Source organism: Macaca fascicularis, chromosome 9 (genome assembly GCF_037993035.2).
Source record: "Macaca fascicularis isolate 582-1 chromosome 9, T2T-MFA8v1.1".
Lineage (NCBI taxonomy): Eukaryota > Metazoa > Chordata > Mammalia > Primates > Cercopithecidae > Macaca > Macaca fascicularis.
Genome location: NC_088383.1, coordinates 78,647,414 through 78,672,520, shown reverse-complemented (window position 1 = coordinate 78,672,520; position 25,107 = coordinate 78,647,414). Strand labels below are relative to the sequence as shown.

General features: G+C 40.8%; 1 protein-coding gene across 6 annotated transcripts in view; it reads left to right on the top strand.

The window, feature by feature from the left end:
- The window catches only part of SIRT1 (sirtuin 1), a 36,257-nt gene extending 11,693 nt beyond the window's left edge, over positions 1-24,564 (top strand). The window contains exons 2-7 of one of the 6 annotated variants that reach the window (XM_045361127.3): positions 11,976-12,097; positions 12,590-12,737; positions 13,821-13,900; positions 15,046-15,232; positions 18,329-18,886; positions 22,446-24,564. In XM_045361127.3, coding sequence (XP_045217062.1) covers positions 12,065-12,097; positions 12,590-12,737; positions 13,821-13,900; positions 15,046-15,232; positions 18,329-18,886; positions 22,446-22,774 — 1,335 coding nt within the window. In that variant the 5' untranslated portion in view covers positions 11,976-12,064 and the 3' untranslated portion in view covers positions 22,775-24,564. Of the gene's footprint in view, positions 1-11,972; positions 12,098-12,589; positions 12,738-13,820; positions 13,901-15,045; positions 15,233-16,625; positions 16,766-18,328; positions 18,887-22,445 lie in introns of those variants that run through there. The other 5 variants (XM_015456291.4, XM_005565730.5, XM_074002005.1 and 2 more) reach the window with 5 other exon arrangements.
- Positions 24,565-25,107: the final 543 nt, after the last annotated feature.

Genomic DNA, 25,107 nt, shown 5'->3' with positions numbered 1-25,107 from the left:
TTTTTTTTTTTTTTTTTGAGGCGGAGTCTCGCTCTGTCGCCCAGGCTGGAGTGCAGTGGCGCGATCTCGGCTCACGGCAAGCTCCGCCTCCCGGGTTCCCGCCATTCTCCTGCCTCAGCCTCCCGAGTAGCTGGGACTACAGGCGCCGCCACCACGCCCGGCTAATTTTTTTGTATTTTTAGTGGAGACGGGGTTTCATTGTGTTAGCCAGGATGGTCTCGATCTCCTGACCTCGTGATCCGCCCGTCTCGGCCTCCCAAAGTGCTGGGATTACAGGCTTGAGCCACCGCGCCCGGCCTATTATTATTATTTTTTGAGATGGAGTCTTACTCTGTTGCCAGGCTGTAGTGCAGTGGCGCGATCTTGGCTCCCTGCAACCTCCAGCTCCCGGGTTCAAGCAATTCTCTTGCCTCAGCCTCCCAAGTAGCTGGGACTACAGGCACGTGCCACCATGATCAGTATTTTTAGTAGAGATGGGTTTAACCATGTTGGCAAGGATGGGTCTCGTGACCTCATGATCGGCCTGTTTCAGCCTCCCAGTGTGTTGGGATTATAGGTGTGAGCCACCACATCCAGCTGATTAATTTTGCTTTTCTGAGTTTTCATTTATGGTAATGGTTAAAGCAGCTAGCGTTTACAATTATTATTCACATATAATTCTTTGTCTATCTTTTAATTCTCACACTGGTAACTGACTAAAAAAAAGAAAGCTTCTAGGCCAGGCACAGTGGCCCACACCTGTAATCCCAGCACTTTGGGAGACCGAGGTGGGTGGATCACCTCAAACAGGAGTTCAAGACCAGCCTGGCCAACACAGCAAAAGCCTGTCTCTAATAAAAAATACAAAAATCAGCCAGGCGTGGTGGCAGGCGCCTGTCATCCCAGCTACACGGGAGGCTGAGATGGGGAGAATTGCTTGAACCCAGGAGGCAGAGGTTGCAGTGAACCAATATTGTTTAAGGAGAAATAAGTAAGGACAAAGAGTGTGGGGGGTAGTACCCTGAAACAGAGGATGGGGAGGGTATGTAAATATTATCAATATTTTACTGAATTTGTAAATATTACAAGAACAGAATACTTATAGGATAACCTAAGCTTTTTTGTGAGTCAGTGTACTAGGCAGAAAGTTCACTAAAATGGTTTTTGATTTTTGATACTTATGAGAAAACATTAAAAATGAAGCCATGAAAAGAGAAAATATTGGTGAAATTTAGATACTTCGGAAGGAAAGAGAATTTCTATACCATCTATTATATCATTGATTGTGATTATTGAGAATGAACTTAAATTTTTTTTTTGGGGGGAGGCAGAGTTTTGCTCTTGTCACCCAGGCTGGAGTGCAGTGGTGGGATCTCGGCTCACTGCAACCTTCGTGTCTGGAGTTCAAGCAATTCTGCCTCAGCCTACTGAGTAGCTGGGATTGCAGGTGCCCACCACCACGCCCAGCTAATTTTTGTTATTTTAGTAGAGATGGGGTTTCACCATGTTGGTCAGGCTGGTCTTAAACCTCTGACCTCAGGTGATCCTCCTGCCTAGGCCAGAGTGCTGAGATTACAGGCGTGAGCCCCCCCCATGCCCAGCCCTTAAATTTCATTTAGACTGGAAATTTCAAGTAATGGAGAGGTGTGTTAAAGAAGTTATTGCTCTGTTACAGCAGTTTCTTAAATTTGGCACTACTGACATTTTGGGCTGGATTTTTTTTTTTTTTTTCCCCTGAGACAGTTTTACTCTGTCAAGCCATCACAGCTCATTGCAGCCTTGAACTCCTGGGCTCCTGCTTGAGCCTCCTGAGTAGCTGAGACCGTAGGCACGTACTGCATACCTAGCTAAATGTTTTTTTTTGACTTTTTTTTTTTTTTTTTGGTAGAGTCAGGTTTTCACTATGTTGTCCAGGCTGGTCTTGAAATCCTGGGTTCAAGCGATCCTCCTGCTTAGCCTTACAAAGTGTTGGGATTATAGGCATAAGCCACTGCACCCGGTCTTGGGCTGATATTTATTTGCTGTGGGGAACTTTCCTGTGCGTTGTAGGATGTTTGTCAATACCCCTGACCGGCCAGGTGCAGCGGCTCACACCTGTAATCTCAGCACTTTGGAAGGCTGAGGTGGGCAGATCACTTGAGGCTGGAAGTTCAGAAGAGACCAGCCTGGCCAACATGGTGAAACCCTGTCTCTACTGAAGATACAAAAATTAGCCAGGTGTGGTGGTGCATGCTGAGGCATGAGAATCACTTGAACTCAGGAGGCTGAGTTTGCTGTGAGCCAAGATTGCGCCACTGTACTCCAGCCTGGGTGACAGAGCAAGAATTTGTCTCAAAAAAACAAAACAAAACAAAAATCCCTGGCCTTCACCTACGAAATGCCATTTGTATCCCCACCCCAAGTCCTGATGATAAAAAATGTCTTCAAAATGTTCCTTGTGAATTACTCATTGAGGCTAATTGAGGTGGCTCACGACTTTAATCCCAGCCCTTTGGAAGGCCGAGGCTGGCAGATCACTTAAGCCCAGGTGACCAGCCTGGTCAACGTGGCAAAACCCTGTCTCTACTAAGAAAAAATAGCCAGATGTGGTGGTGCACACCTGTAATCTCAGCTACTCAGGAGGCTGAGGCAGGAGAATCACTTGAACCTGGGAGGTGGAGGTTGCAGGATTCTTTCACACAAAGACAGTTAAGGCCAGTTTTAAAGCTATGGGGCTTTAAATTTAAGTTAAATACATTTCTGAACTATATTTTTTTTGTTTGTTTTTTGGAGATGGAGTTTTGCTCTTGTTGCTCAGGCTGGAGTGCGATGGTGCAATCTCAGCTCACTGCAACCTCCGCCTCCCAGGTTCAAGTGATTCTCCTGCCTCAGCCTCTTGAGTAGCCTTGATTACGGGAGCTTGGCTTACTACAACCTCTGCTTCCCGGGTTCAAGCAGTTCTCCTGCCTCAGCCTCCTGAGTAGCTGGGATTACAGGTGCTCACCACCATGCCTAGCTAATTTTGTATTTTTAGTAGAGATGGGGCTTAAGTGATATTCACCATATTGGCCAGGCTGGTCTTGAACTCCTGACCTTGTGATCCACCCATCTCTGCCTCCCAGAGTGCTGGTATTACAGGCATGAGCCACTGTGCCCAGCCATTTTTTTTAATTTTTAGCAGAGGTGGGGTTTCATCATGTTGGCCAGGCTGGTCTCGAACTCCTGACCTCAGGTGATCCACCCACCTTGGCCTCCTAAAGTTCTGGAATTACAGGCATGAGCCACCTCGCCCTGCCTGAACTGTGTTCTTATCCTTCTGCATAATGACTTAAATTGATAATAAGTTGTGGTCATGGTTCTCAGAAACCTAAAATAATTCACTGATGCTAATAAAAATGAGTGGTTGTATTTAGAGTCAAGATGAAACTGAATTAGGATGTATAAAATAAATTTTTTTAAATAAAAAGGACTGTGTTCGGTGGGGCGTGGTGGCTCACGCCTGTAATTCCAGCACTTTGGGAGGTCACAGTGGGCGGATCACAAGGTCAAAAGTTTGAGACCAGCCTGACCAATATGGTGAAACCACATCTCTACTAAAAATACAAAAATTAGATGGACGTGGTGGCGGGCGCTGTAATCCCAGCTACTCAGGAGGCTGAGGCAGGAGAATGGCGTGAACCCAGGAGGCGGAGCTTGTAGTGAGCTGAGATCTGGCCACTGCACTCCAGCCTGGGCTACAGAGCAAGACTCCGTCTCAAAAAAAAAAAAAAATCAACGTCAGTAAAAAGAAAATAGATGGTAGCCACCGTGCCATTCATCTGAAGATAATGTTTTAATACGTGTATATGGATTATATATGTATACATTTATAGTATTGTAGCTGGATTTATGTTACCTTTTTAGCGTAAAATTTGGCTTTTGCTGGGCCCGGTGGCTTGCAATTGTAGTCCCAGCAACTCAAGAGGGTAGGGTGGGAAGATTGCTTGAACCAAAGAGTTTGAGGCTGCAGTGAGCTGTGATCTCACCTCTGCACACCAGCCTGAGTGACAGAGCAAGACCCATCCCTGAAAAGAAAAAAGTTGGCTGTTTTACTTTGCTTTCGATTTGTAGTATTTTCTACTTAATATAATAAACTTACTTTCTGTGAGGTACTTGAATACTTTTTTTTTTTTTTTTTTGAGACGGAGTCTCTCGCTCTGTCACCCAGGCTGGAGTGCAGTGGCGTGATCTCGGCTTACTGCAAGCTCTGCCTCCCGGGTTCCCGCCATTCTACTGCCTCAGCCTCCCGAGTAGCTGGGACTACAGGCGCCTGCCACCACGCCGGGCTAATTTTTTTTATTTGTATTTTTTAGTAGAGATGGGGTTTCACCGTGGTCTCGATCTCCTAACCTCGTGATCCGCCCGTCTCGGCCTCCCAAAGTGCTGGGATTGAATACTTTTTAATGGTTGTTTATGAAGTGGTGAATTGTAATTCTGTATTTGTACATTTGGATGTACAAATAGTGTTGCTACAGCTGTCTTCTTTTGGTATGTTTCCAGTGTTCTTAGGATAAATTCCTGAAAGTGAATTTCAGTTGAACTTCAGAGAAACATATCAAAGTTCTTCTTTAAGCCTTTAAGTCTCCTGATACGTTTTGTCGTATTGCAGCTTGGAAAGGTTGAAATAAAATCTTCCATTAGGGCTGCGTGCGGTGGCTCACACCTGTAATCCCAGCACTTTGCGATTTAGCTGATTTGGCTAATTTATCATGCTGCTGCCACCTGTACCCACCCAAAATCCATAAAAACCCCAGAATACGTTCTTAGCATCAAAATACATATATATATATATAAAATTTTTTTTTTTTTTTTTGAGACAGGGCCTGGCTCTGATACCCAGACTGGAGTGCAGTATCTTTCAAAAATCTTGTCTCTGTATGTAGTTTGACCCTTCAGTCTTTCCTGCTCCTCATATCTGTCCTCAATGGTTACTATGGTGAAACTCTGGGGTATCATTCAGGGGGAAAAAAATTTGTGTTGGGGTGGAGGAGGGATGGCAGCATAAGTTTTTAATACTTGATAAATGATTACCAACAGAATCAAAAATACCTTTTCTGTCTTGCTTTTTTCACCATATAATATTCTTGAGAATAATTTCATAACAGCACTTAACAGACCTTATTTTTCAAAGAACGCTGCATAGCATTCTATTTTAAAGTCGTTTCACAGTATATTAGTCTCCTATTGATGGGTATCTTACGTTTTTGTCTTTTTGATCTAGGGTTGTTTTTAAGGCAGTTTGAAAACTATAGTAAGTAAAGCAGGCCGGGTGCAGTGACTCACACCTGTAAACCCAGCACTTTGGGAGGCCGAGGCGGGTGGATCACTTGAGGTAGGAGTTTGAGACCAGCCTGGCAAACACGGTGAAACCCCGTCTCTACTAAAAATACAAAAAATTAGCTGGCCATGGTGGCATGCGCCTGTAGTCCCAGCTGGTCGGAAGGCTGAGGTAGGAGAATTGCTCGAACTCAGGAGGCGGAGGTTGCAGCGAGCCAGTATTACACCACTGCACTCCAGCCTGGGCGACGGAGTGAGACCCCATCTCAAAAATAAATACAATTTTAAATAAAATTATAAAAATAAAGCTGCACCCAGCTTTATTTATGTGTTTTTGAGACGGAGTCTCACTGTGTCACTCAGGTTAGAGTGCAGTGACGTCATCTTGGCTCACTGCAGCCTCTGCCTCCCGGGTTCAAGCAATTCTCCTGCTTCAACCTCCCAAGTTCCTGAGATTATAGGCATGCGCCACCATGCCCAGCTAATTTTTTGTATTTTTCGTATAAATGGGGTTTCACTATGTTGGCCAGGCTGGTCTCGAACTCCTAACCTCAGGTGATATGCCTGCCTTGACCTCCCAAAGTGCTGGGATTACAGGCGTGAGTCACCGCGCCTGACTCAGCATCTTATTTTTTGAGACAGGGTCTCCCTCTGTTATCCAAGCTGGAGTGTAGTGGTGTGATCTTATAGCTCACTGCAGCCTCCAGCTCTTGGGCTCAAATGATTCTCCTGCCTCAGCCTCCCAAGTAGCTAGTACTAGAGGTGTGCACCACCATGCCTGGCTGTTTCTTTGGTTTTTTTTTTTTTTTTTTTTTTTTTTTGAGACGGAGTCTGGCTCTGTCACCCAGGCTGGAGTGCAGTGGCTCGATCTCGGCTCACTGCAAGCTCCGCCTCCCGGGTTTACGCCATTCTCCTGCCTCAGCCTCCCGAGTAGCTGGGACTACAGGCGCCCGCCACCTCGCCCGGCTAGTTTTTTGTATTTTTTAGTAGAGACGGGGTTTCACCGTGTTAGCCAGGATGGTCTCGATCTCCTGACCTCGTGATCCGCCCATCTCGGCCTCCCAAAGTGCTGGGATTACAGGCTTGAGCCACCGCCCCCGGCCTGGTTTTTTTTGTATGGACAGTCTCACTATGTTGCCCAGGCTGGTCTTAAATTCCTGAGCTCAAGTGATTATCCTGCCTCAGCTACTCAAAGTGCTGGGATTGTAGGCATTAAACCACCATGTTAGGCCTGTTCTGTTTTTATTAATGTGGATGACTGGTGGTTACTACTGGCCATTTGTATATCCCTGAATTACCTCTTTGTTCTTAGCCATTTTCCCCATTTGGGTGCTTTTTCATACTGACTTCTGGGAATATTATGTTCTTTTTCTTTTGATTTACCTTAAAAATTTTATTTTTATGGATACATAATAGTTGTACATGTACATTATATATTCTCGAAGAGTTAGGCTTACCGGGGTTCCAGCCTTTAGTAATCCCATGAAGGTGAGCAAACTGAAACATACTTACTAGTTTTAGTCATTTGGTTTGTAATACATAATAGAAATGGTGCTTATCCTAAAAGAAAAATAGAAAACTTGAGGATGAGGGTTCACAAATTGAAAAGGCAGTAAATATTGCATAGAGGGTTAAGTGCTGGGGTTTTCGGGTTTTCTTTTTCTTTCCTTTTTTTTTTTTTTGACATAGGGTCTTGCTCTGACACCCAGGCTGGACTGCAACCTCTGTTCCCTGGCTTCAGGTGATCCTCTCACCTCCTGAGTAGCTGTGACCACAAGTGTGCACCACCATGCCCAGCTATTTTTTTTGTATTTTTGATAGAGATGGGATCTTGCCTGTTGCTCAGTGCAGTGCTGGATTTTCATATCAAAACAGGGCTCTGCTACTTATTTGCTCTTGTGACCAAAATGGCAAGTTATGTTTGTTTTGTGTTTTTTCATCTGCATCGGGGTATACGTCTACAGCTGGGTCAGCAAACTTTCTGTAGTAAGGTAGGGCCTGGTAGTAAATGTAGTCTGCTTTGCGGACTGCATAGGGTCTCTGTCATATGTTCTTTATTTTCTTTACATCCTTGAACACATTTTTTTAAACCCAGTTCTCAGCCTTGTCTGTAGCGTAATAAAGAGGAAATTAAAAGTGCTTATGTTATACGTGGTACATACTAAAATTTATTAAGTGGTGACTGGCAGTTTGACATTCTCTTGTGTTAGGTTAATACAGGGATTGGCATACTATGGCCTCAGTCCAAATGTGGCCCATTTCCCGTTTTTGTATAGCCTGTGAGCTAAGCATTAAGCATTAATTTATTACTTAAATCAACAAATAAAATTTATGTGGTATACAACATGATGTTTTGACGTGTGTATGTTATGGAATGGCTAACTCAAGCTAATATTCATTACTTCACATACTTTTTTTTGGTGGTGAGAACATTTAAAATCTCTTAATAATTTTCAGGTATACAATATGTTTTTTTTGTTGTTGTTGTTCTTGTTTTTGTTTTGAGACAAAATCTCTCTCTCTTCCCCAGGCTGGAGTGCAGTGGTGCTATCTTGGCTCACTGCAACCTCCGCCTCCCAGGTACAAGTGATTCTCCTGCCTCAGCCTCCCAAGTAGCTGGGATTACAGGTGCCTGCCTCCATGCCCAGCTGATTTTTGTATTTTTAGTAGAGACGGGGTTTCACCGTGTTGACCAGGTTGGTCTTGAACCCCTGACCTCAGGTGATCCGCCTGCCTCGGCCTCCCAAAGTGCTGGGATTACAGGCATGAGCTACCGTGTCCGGCCACAGTATGTTCTTAATTATAGTCAACAATAGATCTCCTGAACTTATTATTCCCAACGTCTTCCCAGTCCCACCTCCACCCCCTGCTAATGATTAATTTTAAATGACTGGGGAAAAAAATTGAAAGAACTGTTTCATGACGCTTGAAAATTATATAAATTTCTCATGTCAGTGTTCATAAATACAAACTTTTATTAGAACATAGCCATACTCATTTATATATTGAAATGCAGTTGAATTTGTCATATGACCAATTTATTAGTATTGATTAAGATGTTGAGCAGTTTATTCAAGTGTGGTTTTGTGGAATGAAAGAGACAGGAGGGATTATGAGGACTCTTCTTACCAGGATTGATGTATTTCACTTTTTTTGACAGGAACATTTACGTTCTATTTTCTTAGCAACTCTACTTACTGCCTCCATCTGAACTATATATAGGAGGGAGGTGGATATCAGCAAAGATTAACATCGGTAAATTTTGATAAGTTCTTTAATTTAAAATTCTTATTTTTAAAGAGGAAATTTTGGCTGAGCACAGTGGCTCACACCTGTAATCCCAGCACTTTGGGAGGCCAAGGCAGGTGGATCACCTGAGGTCAGGAGTTTGAGACCAGCCTGACCAACATGGCGAAACCGTGTCTCTACTAAAAATAAACAAAATTAGCTGAGTGTGGTGGCGTGCACCTGTAGTGCCAGCTACTTGGGAGGCTGAGGTGGGAGAATTGCCTGAACCCAGGAGGCGGAGGTTGCGATGAGCCAAGATCGTGCCACTGTACTCCATCCTGGGTGACTCTGTCTCAAAAAAAAAAAAAAAAGGTGGGGGTGAATTTCGTTATGTTGTGTGAGCTGGAGTGTATTGCCCATCCATAGGCACGATCCTAGAGTACTACAGCGCTCTAACTCCCAGACTCGAGTGATTTTCCCTCACCTGTCTCCCCAGTAGCTGGAACTACAGGCCTGTGCCACTACGCCCAGCTTTCTTAGTTTTGAGGGACTGCATTTACACCTGTGCCTTTACTGGAGTCTTATTCATATTGCTAGAAATTTGGAGAAGAAGGAAAGGCATAATCTCTGGAGAAAAGCCATTTTTTCTGCAGATAGTTCTAAGCTTTAATTTTGACCACGTTGGTTGCCTATGGCCAATTCCTGGATTATTTACATGTTTCCAGACACAGCTATGTGAAAGCAGGGTTTATTTTTACAGTGTTTTGAGCCTTTGGTTCCAGTTCTGCTTCCATTCTTAGTCTATAAGGATCTGTATGGCAGCAACAGAATGGCCCAGCCCTCATGATTGGTTCCTTAAAAAGGCATTAGGATATTCAAACTGGGTGGCCTGTCTTGCTTGGAATAGGACTAAGCATGTCACACTTTCACTGTGGAAGAGTTAATCCATATTCTATCTGTAAGTTGTATCTCCAGTCATTTGGTTTTCAACAAGTGGTCCTATCTTAGGAGGAGTGGTTTATATTAGAACAGTCCTTCCAGAGTAATTTTTTTCATTATTTCAGATTCCTTTTTTGTTTGTTTGTTTTGTGTGTTTTTTTTTTTTTTTTTTTTTGAGACGGAGTCTCGCTTTGTCGCCCAGGCTGGAGTGCAGTGGCCGGATCTCAGCTCACTGCAAGCTCCGCCTCCTGGGTTTACGCCATTCTCCTGCCTCAGCCTCCCGAGTAGCTGGGACTACAGGCGCCCACCACCTCGCCCGGCTAATTTTTTTTTGTACTTTTTAGTAGAGACGGGGTTTCACCATATTAGCCAGGATGGTCTCGATCTCCTGACCTCGTGATCCGCCCGTCTCGGCCTCCCAAAGTGCTGGGATTACAGGCTTGAGCCACCGCGCCCGGCTTGTTTTGTGTTTTTTAAAAGGCTCTCTCTGTCACCCAGGCTGGAGAGCAGTGACATGATCATAGCTCACTGGAACCTCTTCCTACCTGGGCTCAGGTGATCCTCCCACCTCAGCCTCCTGAGTTTCTGGGACTACAGGCATGAACCATGAGGCCCGGCTAATTTTTGTAATTTTTGTGTTTTTTGTAGAGTCAGGGTTTCACCATGTTGCCCAGGCTGGTCTCGAACTCCTGGTCTCAAGTAACCTGCCCGCCTCAGCCTTCCAAACTGCTGGGATTAGAGGTGTGAGCCACTACATCTGTACTATTTCTTAGTTTGAACACTGTATTTAAATTTAATAATTCAGACATGGTCCATTTCATACGTGACAGAAAGTATGAGTCAGAGACCCAAATCATTCAGATTCTCACATACGTAAAATGTAGGCTTGGTCAGGCATGGTGGCACACGCCTGTAATCCCAGCACTTTGGGAGGCCGAGGCAGGTGGATCACTTGAGGTCAGGAGTTGAAGACCAGCCTGACCAACATGGAGAAACCCCATCTCTACTAAAATACAATATTAGCCGGGGTGGTGGCACATGCCTGTAATCCCAACTATTCAGGAGGCTGAGGCAGGAGAATCACTTGAACCCGGGAGGCGAAGGTTGCGGTGAGCCGAGATTGTGCCATTGCACTCCATCTAGCCTGGGCAAAAAGAGCGCAACTCTGTCTCAAAAAAAAAAAAAGGCCCATAAAATAAAAAATGTCCTTTATGATTTGTCTTAAAGGTAGTTAAATAGTTAATTTTAAGGGCTAACTTTGAACTGTTATAAGTGGGACATGGAGGGAAACAAGTGTAAGAGCTAAATCTAGTGTTCCATACTTGTTTGTTTCTCTTAACTCTACCCTTTAGGAAGGGTGGGGGTGGACGTGGATAAGGCACACAGTTAATTCAGGGAGGGTGGAGTCTTGGTACTTGCTCTTGTTCCCTGACCATGCGTTGGAGTTATTTTCTCTTTTTAATTCTGCATTTGGCATGCTATTATCACTTGCTTACTACTATGGATCCTATTTTATCTGTTGTCTAGCATATTCTCGTAGTGCCGAAAATACTCTAAAAGCTGTTTCCAGAAGGAGCTTTAATAAGACATTACAATGCTTAATCTCTCAAATGTAAATGTATTAGAACAAAGCATTCTGGGGAAGAAAACAGTGGTGGATTTAACACAAGTCACTTTTCCAAAACAATGGCTTTTGATTTTCTGTAAACATTGACTTTATTAAGCTTTTCCCTTGCTACTATATGCACTGTCCATTTCTTAAATTGGAAAGAGTTATTCATAAAATTTGTGATAAATATTTGAATGTATGGCAATATTTTGGGATACTAGGTTTTTAGCAGCATGTGGACATGTATGTGATAGCTGTTACAGAATTCACTTAAGTTTTACTTAGAAGCCTGGGTAGTAGAACCTAGAAATTTCATTGGGGATTTTTTTTTTTAATTTGAAATATTAAATAGGTAAAAAGTCATCCTTAATTGCTATTAAACTTTTTTGTATAATGTCAGAAGTGAAAGCTCCCCACATCTGCTTACAGCCTGTTTGTATCCTTCCTGACTTGGTTGATTAAATGGACATCTCTATATACATGTGCATATAATTTCAATTTTTGCTTAGTAACAAAAACAAAAGTTATACATACTGGTGACTAATTTGCTTTTTTCACGTATGTCATGAACCATTTTCTAGGGCAGTTCATCTAGATCGCCCTCATTCTTTTTAATGGCTACATATTCCACTATTATGGACGTACCATATTTATACAACCGGTTCCCTACTGATGGGCATACGGTTGTGTCTAGTTTTTTGCTAGCATTATGATAGATTAGAGCCTGTAATGAATGGTAAGGAAGTAAGTAGATGATAGCACTACTACTTTAAAGGAAAAAGTAGAGAAGAAACTTCCTTTGCCATAGTCACTTACTAAATGAAATTTAATAAAAACACTGTCAAAAGTTGGGAGGACCAAAATTGATACTTTTTCTCTGATCTTTTTGCCATGTGTATATCTGAATTCTTTGTTTTTAAAGAAGAAACAGCATTGAAGCATTATTTGGGGGGAAAAACACACACACAAAATCCAGCAACTCAGCATTCATGAGCAACTCTATACTATACCAGTATGTGCCTGTGCAGTGGAAGGAAAACAATTTTGGTAAGGATTAAAACTTTAGCTTTAAACTTCCAACAGGTTGATATTCTAATGAATGATAAATCAAAAAAATTTTAAAATATTCGTGTATTGACAGTGCTTTTTTAAAAATCACCCTACCTTGATACCTGTAATTTTAAAGTTTCCCATTTTTCTTTAAAGAAAAAAATCTGAATTTGCAGCCAACAAAAATTAGATATCCTAAGGTTGTGTTACTTCTGACTTTTATTAAAATATCAACATTTATTAGAGATATTTATGGGCTGACTTTGTCTTTTTCTTCAAGGGGCCAAGTTCACTAATTGCTGAGTTTTATACATGACAGCAACAGTCCTTTTGTAGGTGTGTGTTGCATCCATCTAGATACTTTAAAATGCTCATCTATTTCATTTTTAAAATTATATGTGGGGGATTATCGGTAGTTTTTTGTTAAACATATGACATCTGTAGTTTATTTCACTAATGTAAATTTTTTCTACCTTTTACTTGATATAGGAAATATATCCTGGACAATTCCAACCATCTCTCTGTCACAAATTCATAGCCTTGTCAGATAAGGAAGGAAAACTACTTCGCAACTATACCCAGAACATAGACACGCTGGAACAGGTTGCGGGAATCCAGAGGATAATTCAGTGTCATGGTTAGTAAACTTCAGAATGGTTTTCTGTAATTTATTTTAGTTTTATAGGAGGATTTTTCCTCTAAAGCAGACTGCCATTGAGAAGTGGAGATAAAGCATTATTTAATCATGTTATCTCGTTAATTATAGATAACCTCCGAAAAGTAGAAAAGTAGAAAACAAAAATAATAAAAACAGTTAATTATATAAAACCTCAAATATTAATTTGCTTTTGATTTCAAAAGATGCTGCAGTTGCATGCATTCAATTATTTTAAATAATCTTTTCTGGCTGGGTGTGGTGACTCACGCCTGTAATCCTAGCACTTTGGGAAGCTGAAGCGGGCGGATCACATGAGGCCAGGAGTTCGAGAACAGCCTGGCCAACATGGTGAAACCCTGGCTCTACTAAAAATACAAAAATTAGCCGGGCATGGTGGCGTACCTGTTATCCCAGCCACTTAGGAGGCTGAGGCATGAGAATCACTTGAACTTGGGAGTTGGAGGTTGCAGTGAGCCAAGATTGCACCATTGCGCTCCAGCCTGGGAGACAGAGAGTGAGACTCTGTCCAAAAAAAAAAAAAAAAACTGATTACAAGAGTAATGTTAGCTATTAATGAAGAAATGTGACATCTTTAGTTTATGAAACTAAAAGAACTGGATAGTTGAGATGTACAGAATTCAGAGATTCAGAAATGTTTAATGTAAAACAAGTATGAACACGCCATTAGGTATCTAAAGTGTTTCTAAGAACTGCTGAACTAAGGTAATAGAATTGGAACTGTTCAACTCTGCAGGATTTTAGCTCTGCAGGAGCGAGTTATTACAGTTTTGTTCAAAAGAGTAGCTTTAGAAGGCATCATTATTGTCTCAGCGATTGAGAATTGTGTTCATTCTATGTATAAATAAATATATAAATTATTCATCCCCTAGATTCTCCTGTAGTGTATCACAAAATCTGCAGTGTGTTCTGAGGTTTAAAATCAAAGTTAAAAATCTTTAAACCCTGTTAACATTTCTGATGTCAAACTTTATAACATTCGTGGTGTGTTCAAGAAACAGAAATACTTCATTAATAAAGCACATATATGTTGGTTGTTTTTAGGTTCCTTTGCAACAGCATCTTGCCTGATTTGTAAATACAAAGTTGACTGTGAAGCTGTACGAGGAGATATTTTTAATCAGGTAATTTGTTTCCCGTATTTTAGGAATTGTGCATGTCTCTGAAGTATTTCTTCTTTTGCCTCAAAATCCTTTTTTTACCCTTAAAGGTATACGTGATACAGAAATATTCAGGAAGAAAATAGTAATTGGGAATTTTGGTAAAATATACAAGAACCTTTCAATACCTTATATAGAAAACAGCCCTATAAAGTCTGTTAAAATTATGAAATTGGCTTCTTAGTATCTAAGCCGAACCTAAAACATCAGATCATAAGCAAGTTGTTGTTGTTGTAGTTTTTCTCCTTCCTCTTTTTGTGCCTGTCAGATTTGAACCTTAAATTAGTTGTGGTAATCTTTTAAAATTATTTCATACATGTTCATTGCCAAAAAATATAGGAAAATGTAGCAGAAAATAAAAATTATCCAGAAATATGTCCTGTGTGCTTAGCAATATATAGAGTTAATTATATTATTATGAAAGAGGAAGAATAGTATATTAAAATGGAATCATTGTTCGGGTGCAGTGGCTCATGCTTGTAATCCCAGCACTTTGGGAGGCTGAGGTGGGTGGATCATTTGAGGTCAGAAGTTCAAGACCAGCCTGGCCAACATGGCAAAACCCCGTCTCTCCTAAAAATACGAAAATTAGCCTGGCATGGTGGCATATGCCTTTAATCTCAGCTACTTGGGAGGCTGAGGCAGGAGAATCATTTGAACTCAGGAGGTGGAGGTTGTAGTGAGTTGAGATCATGCCACTGCACTCCAGCCTGGGCAACAGAATGAGACTCCATCTCAAATAAATAAAATGGAGTCATTTTGTTTTACAAATGTGTATTTTTCTTTTAAAGGATCAATTCCCATTTTGTGTATATACACACATTGTGTTTTTCCTCTTATATGATGGACTCTTCAATGTCAAGTGTTTTTCTATATAGATATTATAACAAGAGCATAGTATTTCACTGTTTCATAGTATGTTAATAAACTACCCATCATTGACGTTTAGATTGTTACCCAGTTGCTGTTTATCTATAGCTTTTCTGTTTTTTTTTTTTTTTTTTTTAATAATTCTGAAATGTATTCTTAGAGGTATGGAAATGTTGACTATTTCTAACTTGAGCTTACTGTTTGCTTCTCTGTCTCAACCAAAATCTGAAAATTCGTAGGTAGTTCCTCGATGTCCTAGGTGCCCAGCTGATGAACCGCTTGCTATCATGAAACCAGAGATTGTGTTTTTTGGTGAAAATTTACCAGAACAGTTTCATAGAGCCATGAAGTATGACAAAGATGAAGTTGACCTCCTCATTGTTATTGGGTCTTCCCTCAAAGTAAGACCGGTAGCACTAATTCCAAGTAAGTTGGTGATGGCTTTTGGAGATCATTTCTATATATAATGTCATGGGTTGTGGATCTGTATAATAGACCCTAACTCTAGTAATCTTACTCTGCTTCTGTTTGAAAGAGTGGTGAAGAGCTAATTTTCGAAATTGTTTGTTTATTTATTGAGATGGAGTTTCCCTCTTATTGCCCAGGCTGGAGTGCGGTGGCGTGATCTCAGCTCACTGCAACCTCCGCCTCCTGGGTTCAAGCGATCCTCCTGCCTCAGCCTCCTGAGTAGCTGGGATTACAGTTGTCCACCAACATGCCTGGCTAACTTTTTATATTTTTAGTAGAGACCGGGTTTCGCCATGTTGGCCAGGCTGGTCTCGAACTCCTGAGCTCAGGTGATCCACCCGTCTTGGCATCCCAAAGTGCTGGGATTACAGGCATGAGCCACCATGCCCGGCCAGAAATTGTTTATTTATAGTAGAGATGAGGTCCTGTTGTGTTGCCCAGGCTGGATTTGAACTCCTGGGCTCAAGGATCCTCCTGCCTCAGCCCCTTGAGTAGCTAGGATTACAGGCACAAGCCTCCACATCTGGCTCAACTATTTTTTATGTGGCATTGTTGTTCATTGAGACTGGTGAATCTGACATTTTGATGGGGTGTGGAGGGTTGTCAAAACACAAGTAACGTTAGTGACTCATGCCTGTAATCTCAGCACTTTGGGAGGCCGAGGTGTGTGGATCCCTTGAGGGCAGCAGTTTGAGACCAGCCTGGCCAACATGGTGAAACCCTGTCTCTGCTAAAAATACAAAAATCAGTTGGGCGTGGTGGTGTGCGCATGTAGTTCCAGCTACGTGGGAGGCTGAGGTGTGAGAACCGCTTGAACCCAGGAGGCAGAGGTTGCAATGAGCCGAGATTGTGCCACTGCACTCCAGCCGGGGCGACAGAGTGGGACTCTGTCTCAAAAAATCAAAAACAAAAAACCCCACAAGTAATGCTAAACTCTACTTCTGATTTATGTGAAAAATTAAGACAAAGGTAAAGAGTGTAACTTAGACTTTTTGGTGGAATGTGTTTTTAATGTTAGCATCAATTAATTTATGAAATGGTCCTTAATCCTCATATTTTTATTCTTAAGATTACAGTTGATCTTTCAAATTTAATTGATTTCACATTTAATAAATTCAAATATATAGTTTGGTAGAAGGTAGAAGTGTAACGTACCATGTAAGATGGAATTTCGGGGCTCAAAATGATTGGTTCATTCTTGTTGTAATAATAGCCAAGTCATAATGGTGATATGTTGGTCTAGTTTACCCAAAAGGGTGTGTTTATAAAATGTTCACATAAAATTTAAATCCCTGTTACTCTCAGGAACATTTCTTTGTCATATGTATTCTCATACTGTTCTCTCCTCTAGTTTAGAATCAGAGGAGGAGGAGGAGGAGAGAGAGAGATTTCAGTTGCATCAGATGTATCCTTTCACAAGTGAGAGAAAGAGGACAGGAAACAATATTAAATCCCTAGCCGGAGAATTTAATTAGACCCCACATCAGCAGTCAAGGCAGCCAGAGTAAACAGTTGAAGGAAACATGGAGTCAAGCTCTTCAATTTTGTGTCTATCCCATATCTTGTGGCTTTAGCAGTTAACTCAGTCTTACCTAATTAGCTGTGAAATTCTGTTAAAGTAGAATACAAGACAATTTGCAATTAAATGAAACATGAAAATGTAATATACAAGTCCCTTTGTTCTTGAGTTACTCTTTTTAAAGCAAATTCAGAGGCACTCTGCTTAAAAGCTTTTTTTATTTTTATTTTTAAGAGATGGGTGTCTTGCTGTAGCTCAGGCTAGAGTGCAGTGGTGCAGTTATAGCTCACTGCAGCCTTGAACTCCTGGGGACAAGCAATCCGTCCACTTCAGCTTCCCCAGTAGTTAGGATCACACACGCACACCATGCTTGGCTAATGAAAAAAAATTTTTTTTTGTAGAAACGGGATTCACTTTGTTGTCCAGGCTGGTCATAAACTCCTGGCCTCAAGTGATCCTTCCTCCTCTGCCTCTCAAAGCATTAGGATTACAGGCATGAGCTACCACGCCCCGTTTTTTATTTCGAAAGCTTTCTGTGGGATAGTATGGTGTGTTGCAAAGATAATTAAAAAAAGAAACAGGTTTACAATAGTGTAGAATTTATTTGTATGACTTTTTTCCTTCCCTCCCCTCCCCCCCACTCCCTTCCTCCCTTCCTTCCATCTTTCCATCCTTCCATCCTTCCTCCTTCTGTTTGTCCTTCCTTTCTTCTGTATGTCCGTCCTTCTGTCCATTCGTCCTTCTTCCCATCAGTCCATCCTTCTGTCCGTCCTTCCTTCCTCCCATCCTCCCTCCCATCCTTCCATCCTCCCTCCCATCCTTCCATCCTCCCTCCCATCCTTCCTCCCGTCCTCCTTGCCTCCCTCGTTGCCCAGGCTGGAGTGCAATGGCATGATCTTGGCTCACTGCAGTCTCTTCCTCACTACAATCTCTGCCTCCTGGATTCAAGCATTTTTCCTCCCAAGAAGCTGGGATTAGAGGCATGCGCCACCACACACCCGGCTAATAGTAGAGACGGGGTTTCACCATGTTGGTCAGGTTGGTCTTGAACTCCTGACCTCAGGTGATCCGCCTGCCTCGGCCATCCAAAGTGCTGGGATTACAGGTGTCAGCCACCGCACCCGGCTCACCTTCTTTATATCAGGAGCTACTTAAGTAGAACATTTATGTGCCAAGAACTCTTCTATGCACTTGACTTATTAACTCATTTAATCTTCACAGTCTTGTGGAAAAGTACTATTATCCCCATTCTACAGACAAGGAAATTTGAGGTTCAGAGTGGGAAAGTCTGGGAATATTGCTCAGGGGTAACCAGGTGACAGGAGCAGAACCTGAACGTTTTATAAAAGACATTTAACTGCCTATCTGCTTGCTTGATGAAATGTAATGGCTTGGTTAAGTATTTAGTTCATGGGTTTTTTTTGGAAATTTGGAGCTCAAGCCCTTGTTGGATTTTTGTGTAATGTATCTGTTGTGGTTTTATTAGCTTACTTCTTCCTCCCTTTTTCTAACTTTTATTTTTCACCCTATTTTAGGTTCCATACCCCATGAAGTGCCTCAGATATTAATTAATAGAGAACCTTTGCCTCATCTGCATTTTGATGTAGAGCTTCTTGGAGACTGTGATGTCATAATTAATGAATTGTGTCATAGGTTAGGTGGTGAATATGCCAAACTTTGCTGTAACCCTGTAAAGCTTTCAGAAATTACTGAAAAACCCCCACGAACACAAAAAGAATTGGCTTATTTGTCAGACTTGCCACCCACACCTCTTCATATTTCAGAAGACTCAAGTTCACCAGAAAGAACTTCACCACCAGATTCTTCAGTGATTGTCACACTTTTAGACCAAGCAGCTAAGAGTAATGATGATTTAGATGTGTCTGAATCAAAAGGTCGTATGGAAGAAAAACCACAGGAAGTACAGACTTCTAGGAATGTTGAAAGTATTGCTGAACACATGGGAAATCCGGATTTGAAGAATGTTGGTTCCAGTACTGGGGAGAAAAATGAAAGAACCTCAGTGGCTGGAACAGTGAGAAAATGCTGGCCTAGTAGAGTGGCAAAGGAGCAGATTAGTAAGCGGCTTGATGGTAAGAAAGGCAATCGAACCATTTTGAAAGTATAGTTGTCATAACAATATTTCCAAAAAATTAGCTATTTCGGCAGGTTAATCGATAGGGTAGCTTTATGTAGTTGATTCTGTTTAGAGAAACTGTACAGTTCGTAATCAGAAAGGTAAATCTGGTATCCTTCATAATACAGAGAAGGAAGTGTTTAATAGTGCTCTGTATGTTTTCTCTAGGGGATGGAAAAATAAGAATGGGTTATTAGCTGGCGGAAACAATGACAGATTTGGGTGCTTATTGTGGGTTAGCTGCTTTACATATGTTACATGATTTTAATCTTCTGAGGTAGAATCTATTATTTTCTTCTGCAGGTGGGAAAACTCAGGACCATAGAGGTTAAATACCTCATGCACGGTAAATACTAAGAAGTGAAAGAACCAGATTAAAATTCCAGTCTATTTGTGCTTAGAGCCTGCCCCCTTAACTACTATGCAGTGTTGTCTGAGATTTAGAACACATCTGTGTTTCCTCTGAGGACTTGGAAAGAATCCGTGATTCTTCTCCACTGAATATAGGAATAGTTTCTACCCTGTTTAGAACATGCATAGTCTTTATCAATCAGTGTTAATTGACATAGGTGAAATCACTTTCTACTGTTCGGAAGCTGATGTTTTAAGTCCGAGTAGTCTGGTCGAAATTCCTAACTTAATGTTAGAAAAATACTGTTAAAAAAAAAAAAAACCACTGTAACTTAGCTATAATTTAGAACTCTTAAGTCTCATTCCATTTACCATACTTGGTGAAAACTGACAAATTTTAGACAACTGTATTTGAGTATTCCAGTCATTTGCTGTAAATACATTGTAGTTCAGTTGAATAAACCTTTGGCCTTTTTCATATTAGGCACTGTGGTAAGTTCTGGAGACACAGTGATTAATGTTGTATGTAATTATAAATGTGGGTGTTACTCATTAATACTTTGGTATAGGTGCTGCTGAAGAACAAAATAGTATTGTTTTGAACAAAACATCACCCAAAAGGTAGGTTGTTTTTTTTGGGTTTTTTTTTTTTTTTTTTTTGGTGATGGAGTCTCACTCTTGCCCAGGCTGGAGTGCAGTGGCACAATGTCAGTTCACTGCAACCTCCACCTCCCAGGTTCAAGTGATTCTTCTGCCTCAGCCTCCTGAGTAGCTGAGATTACAGGCGTGCGCCACCATGCCCGGGTGATTTTTGTATTTTTAGTAGAGACAGGGTTTTGCCATGTTGGTAAGTCTAGTCTCAATCTCCTGACCTTGTGATCCACCCGCCTCAGCCTCCAGAAGTGCTGGAATTACAGGCGTGAGCCACCATGCCCAGCCCCAAAAGGTAGATTGTACTTGGAGATTAGATTATACAAGGCTTTCTAAGGAGCAAAATATTTAACAATAGGTAGGGATTTAAAAAGAGCAGACGTGTTCCCAGGGGAAACTAGAAAAAGCATAGAGGGATGCTTATGTTTGCAAATCGTGGCAGAAGTCAGAAAGTAGAAAAATTGCTACTGACTTAGGTAATATACAGTCGTCTCTATCATATACAAAGTCTACTTGTGCACTAAGACTTGCACTGGGAACTTTTCTTGAATGTCATTTTGGCAGATGTGTCAAACGCATAAATCTCTTCCCAGGAAACAGAGTTAACCTGGAGCAGTCATTTTTATTTTTTTACATTTTTATTTATTTATTTTTTGAGACGGAGTTTTGCTTTTGCTGTCCAGGCTGAAGTACAATGGCGTGATCTCGGCTCACGGCAACCTCCGCCTCCCAGGTTCCAGCGATTCTCCTGCCTCAGCCTCCCGAGTAGCTGTAGCTGAGACCACAGGCGCGTGCCCTCATGCTCAGCTAATTTTTTTTTTTTTTTTTTTAGTTTTTGTAGAGACAAGTTCTTGCCACATGGCCCAGACTGATCTTGAACTCCTGGGCTCAAGCAGTCTGCCTGCCTTGGCCTCCCAAAGTGTAGGGATTACAGGTGTGAGCCACTGTGCCCTGCCTGTGGTGTCTTAGGAAACTGATGAGTACTATGTATCTGTTGTAATAGAGGGAAATAAGTGGTTTTCACAGTGATTTGTAGTGGACTGTGAAATAAATTTCAGGGATTCAGGTCAGAATTGTCACACAGGTTGTAGTCAGGGTGAGAATTGGGTCATGATGCAGTATAAAAAAGTTTGAGAGCCACTTTGGAGAGAACTTTAGGTTTGCCACCTACCAGTGTGGTAACCAGGCTTTTGTGAATTAGTCTGGGATACGGTACAATAAATATTACATTTATTATGTGTGAAAAGAGATGTTGAGTTAGGGACATACTGTGAATTCAAGGGTAGAAAACTTTTCCATCAGTTTTTAGGGATCCTACTCTTTCACTTAAACCCCAAATGGCCAAGCTAGGATTGATTTGGTGTGCTCTAGAAAGAACTTTATTGGTATTCATGGATTCAGATTACATCTTATAGGACTTCAAAAGCATCTTAGACTGTATGTGTATATACACACACATTCTGAATCAGTAGGTGGCTCATGGGGCCTGAGATCTCGAGTGAATCTAAATTTAGATTCACAGGTGATACTGTAGATTCAGTGTCTACAGACTACACTATGAATTTGTGGTGATTACATTATTGACAATATTTTAGGTTTAAAATCAGAAAAAAGTTAAATGAAAATAGTTAATGAAGATGCTTTAAAAGCCTGTGTGCTTTAGAGAAGTTGCTTAATGAACACAAATTGGGTATCTAATGTAGGCTGGGCTGGATACTTCATTTTCATCAAATCTTTTTAAAATAATTGGTGAAATAACCTTTATTTTTATTTATTTATTTTTTTTTTTGAGACGGAGTCTCACTCTGTAGCCCAGGCTGGAGTGCAGTGGCCGGATCTCAGCTCACTGCAAGCTCCGCCTCCCGGGTTCACGCCATTCTCCGGCCTCAGCCTCCCAAGTAGCTGGGACTACAGGCGCCCGCCACCTCGCCCGGCTAGTTTTTTGTATTTCTTAGTAGAGACGGGGTTTCACCGTGTTAGCCAGGATGGTCTCGATCTCCTGACCTCGTGATCCACCCGTCTCGGCCTCCCAAAGTGCTGGGATTACAGGCTTGAGCCACCGTGCCCGGCCGAAATAACCTTTATTGAATATGGTTCTCTACATTTTTCACACTTCCCTCCTTCATAGGGTTGTGAAAATTTATTTCATTCTCTAGATGAGGAAGTTGAGGCACAGAGGTACACTTACAAATTTGCAAAGATATAATAAATGGCAGAACTAAGATTTGAACCCAGGACTAAGTGTATTGCTTGTATTTAATTACTTTTTAAGAGACAGGCCATCACTGTGTTGCCTAGGCTGGCCCTTGAACTCCTGGGCTCAAGCAGTCCACCCGCCTCATCCTCCTGAGTAGCTGGAACTGCAGGCACATCATGGCCTCCCAGTTGTTTTTAAACACTAATGGTAGTCTTTCATAAGGACACTTATAAAAGGCAGAGCTGGTACCCACACTTCATTCCAGACTGCTCAGACTTAGAAAACTGAAAGTAACGTTTTCATCATTATATTTCAGGTAATCAGTATCTGTTTTTGCCACCAAATCGTTACATTTTCCATGGCGCTGAGGTATATTCAGACTCTGAAGATGACGTCTTATCCTCTAGTTCTTGTGGCAGTAACAGTGATAGTGGGACATGCCAGAGTCCAAGTTTAGAAGAACCCATGGAGGATGAAAGTGAAATTGAAGAATTCTACAATGGCTTAGAAGATGAGCCTGATATTCCAGAGAGAGCTGGAGGAGCTGGATTTGGGACTGATGGAGATGATCAAGAGGCAATTAATGAAGCTATATCTATGAAACAGGAAGTAACAGACATGAACTATCCATCAAACAAATCATAGTGTAATAATTGTGCAGGTACAGGAATTGTTCCACCAGCATTAGGAACTTTAGCATGTCAAAATGAATGTTTACTTGTGAACTCGATAGAGCAAGGAAACCAGAAAGGTAATATTTATAGATTGGTAAAATAGATTGTTTTTCATGGATAATTTTTAACTTCATTATTTCTGTACTTGTACAAATTCAACACTAACTTTTTTTTTTTTAAAAAAAAGGTACTAAGTATCTTTAATCAGCTGTTGGTCAAGACTAACTTTCTTTTAAAGATTCATTTGTATGATAAATTCATATGTATATATAATTTTTGTTTTTGTCTAGTGAGTTTCAACATTTTTAAAGTTTTCAAAAAGCCATCGGAATGTTAAATTAATGTAAAGGGAACAGCTTATCTAGACCAAAGAATGGTATTTTCACTTTTCTTTGTAACATTGAATGGTTTGAAGTACTCAAAATCTGTTAACTCTAAACTTTTGATTCTTTAACACAATTACTTATTTTTAAACACTGGCATTTTCCAAAACTTGTGGCAGCTAACTTTTTAAAATCTCAAATGACATGCAATGTGAGTAGAAGGAAGTCGACAATAGGTGGGAGGGCACTCGGTTGTCTTTACTTTTAAAAGTAATACTTGGTGCTAAGAATTTCAGGATTATTGTATTTATGTTCAAATGAAGATGGCTTTTGTACTTCCTGTGGACATGTAGTAATGTCTATATTGGCTCATAAAACTAACCTGAAAAACAAATAAATGCTTTGGAAATGTTTCAGTTGCTTTAGAAACAATAGTGCCTGCCTGGATCCCCTTAGTTTTGAAATATTTGCCATTGTTGTTTAAATACCTATCACTGTGGTAGAGCTTGCATTGATCTTTTCCACAAGTATTAAACTGCCAAAATGTGAATATGCAAAGCCTTTCCGAATCTATAATAATGGTACTTCTACTGGGGAGAGTGTAATATTTTGGACTGCTGTTTTCCATTAATGAGGAGAGCAACAGGCCCCTGATTACAGTTCCAAAGTAATAAGATGTTAATTATAACTCAGCCAGAAAGTACATGTCTCCTTCCATTGGGAGGATTTGGTGTTAAATACCAAACTGCTAGCCTAGTATTATGGAGATGAACATGATGTAACTTGTAATAGCAGAATAGTTAATGAATGAAACTAGTTCTTATAATTTATCTTTATTTAAAAGCTTAGCCTGCCTTAAAACTAGAGATCAACTTTCTCAGCTGCAAAAGCTTCTAGTCTTTCAAGAAGTTCATACTTTATGAAATTGCACCGTAAGCATTTATTTTTCAGACCATTTTTGAACATTACTCCCAAATTAATAAAGTATTCCTCTGTTGCTTTAGTATTTATTACAATAAAAAGGGTTTGAAATATAGCTGTTCTTTATGCATAAAATACCCAGCTAGGACCATTACTGCCAGAGAAAAAAAATCGTATCTGAATGGCCATTTCCCTACTTAAAAGATGTCTGAATCTGAATTTATTTGGCTACACTAAAGAATGCAGTATATTTAGTTTTCCATTTGCATGATGTGTTTGTGCTATAGATAATATTTTAAATTGAAAAGTTTGTTTTAAATTATTTTTACAGTGAAGACTGTTTTCAGCTCTTTTTATATTGTACATAGTCTTTTATGTAATCTACTGGCATATGTTTTGTAGACTGTTTAATGACTGGATATCTTCCTTCAACTTTTGAAATACAAAACCAGTGTTTTTTTACTTGTACACTGTTTTAAAGTCTATTAAAACTGTCATTTGACTTTTTTTCTGTTAACTTACATTGTTTAAGGTATATAATTTTTAAATCTTGCAGAATTTGTACAGCTTCGAATGCTATAGTATTAGATGCTTTCTTTCTCATACTACATTTCTTCATTCAGTTTATTACATTAGTCTCACCAGACCAGTACTTGCAAACACTGATGGTGCTGATCATAGCAGGCGATGCATCACCACCAAGCATTTCAGAACTATTTCAACCATTTTAGGCTAGAGGCCTGAGCAAGTAAAATGTGGGGAAAAGGCAGGGCAGGGCCTAAGAAGGATGTGACAATGTCCTATGATAAAGGACCAGAAGTTTGGGATTCGAGAGAGAACAGGAAGTGGTGGATAGTGAAAATCCATGTGATACAAAGGCTGGGTTAACTGAAAATCTGTTCTTGGATGCCAGGTCTTTTAAGTCCAAAGACTACAGACGACATTTGGTATCAACTTTTTGAGGCTGACCTGAGAACCTACTTATTTTGAGGGAGAAAGTACTCTTGAAGAGGCCAGCAGTGTTCCCCTTAAAATGTATGTGTAACTTGGTCAGGTGCTG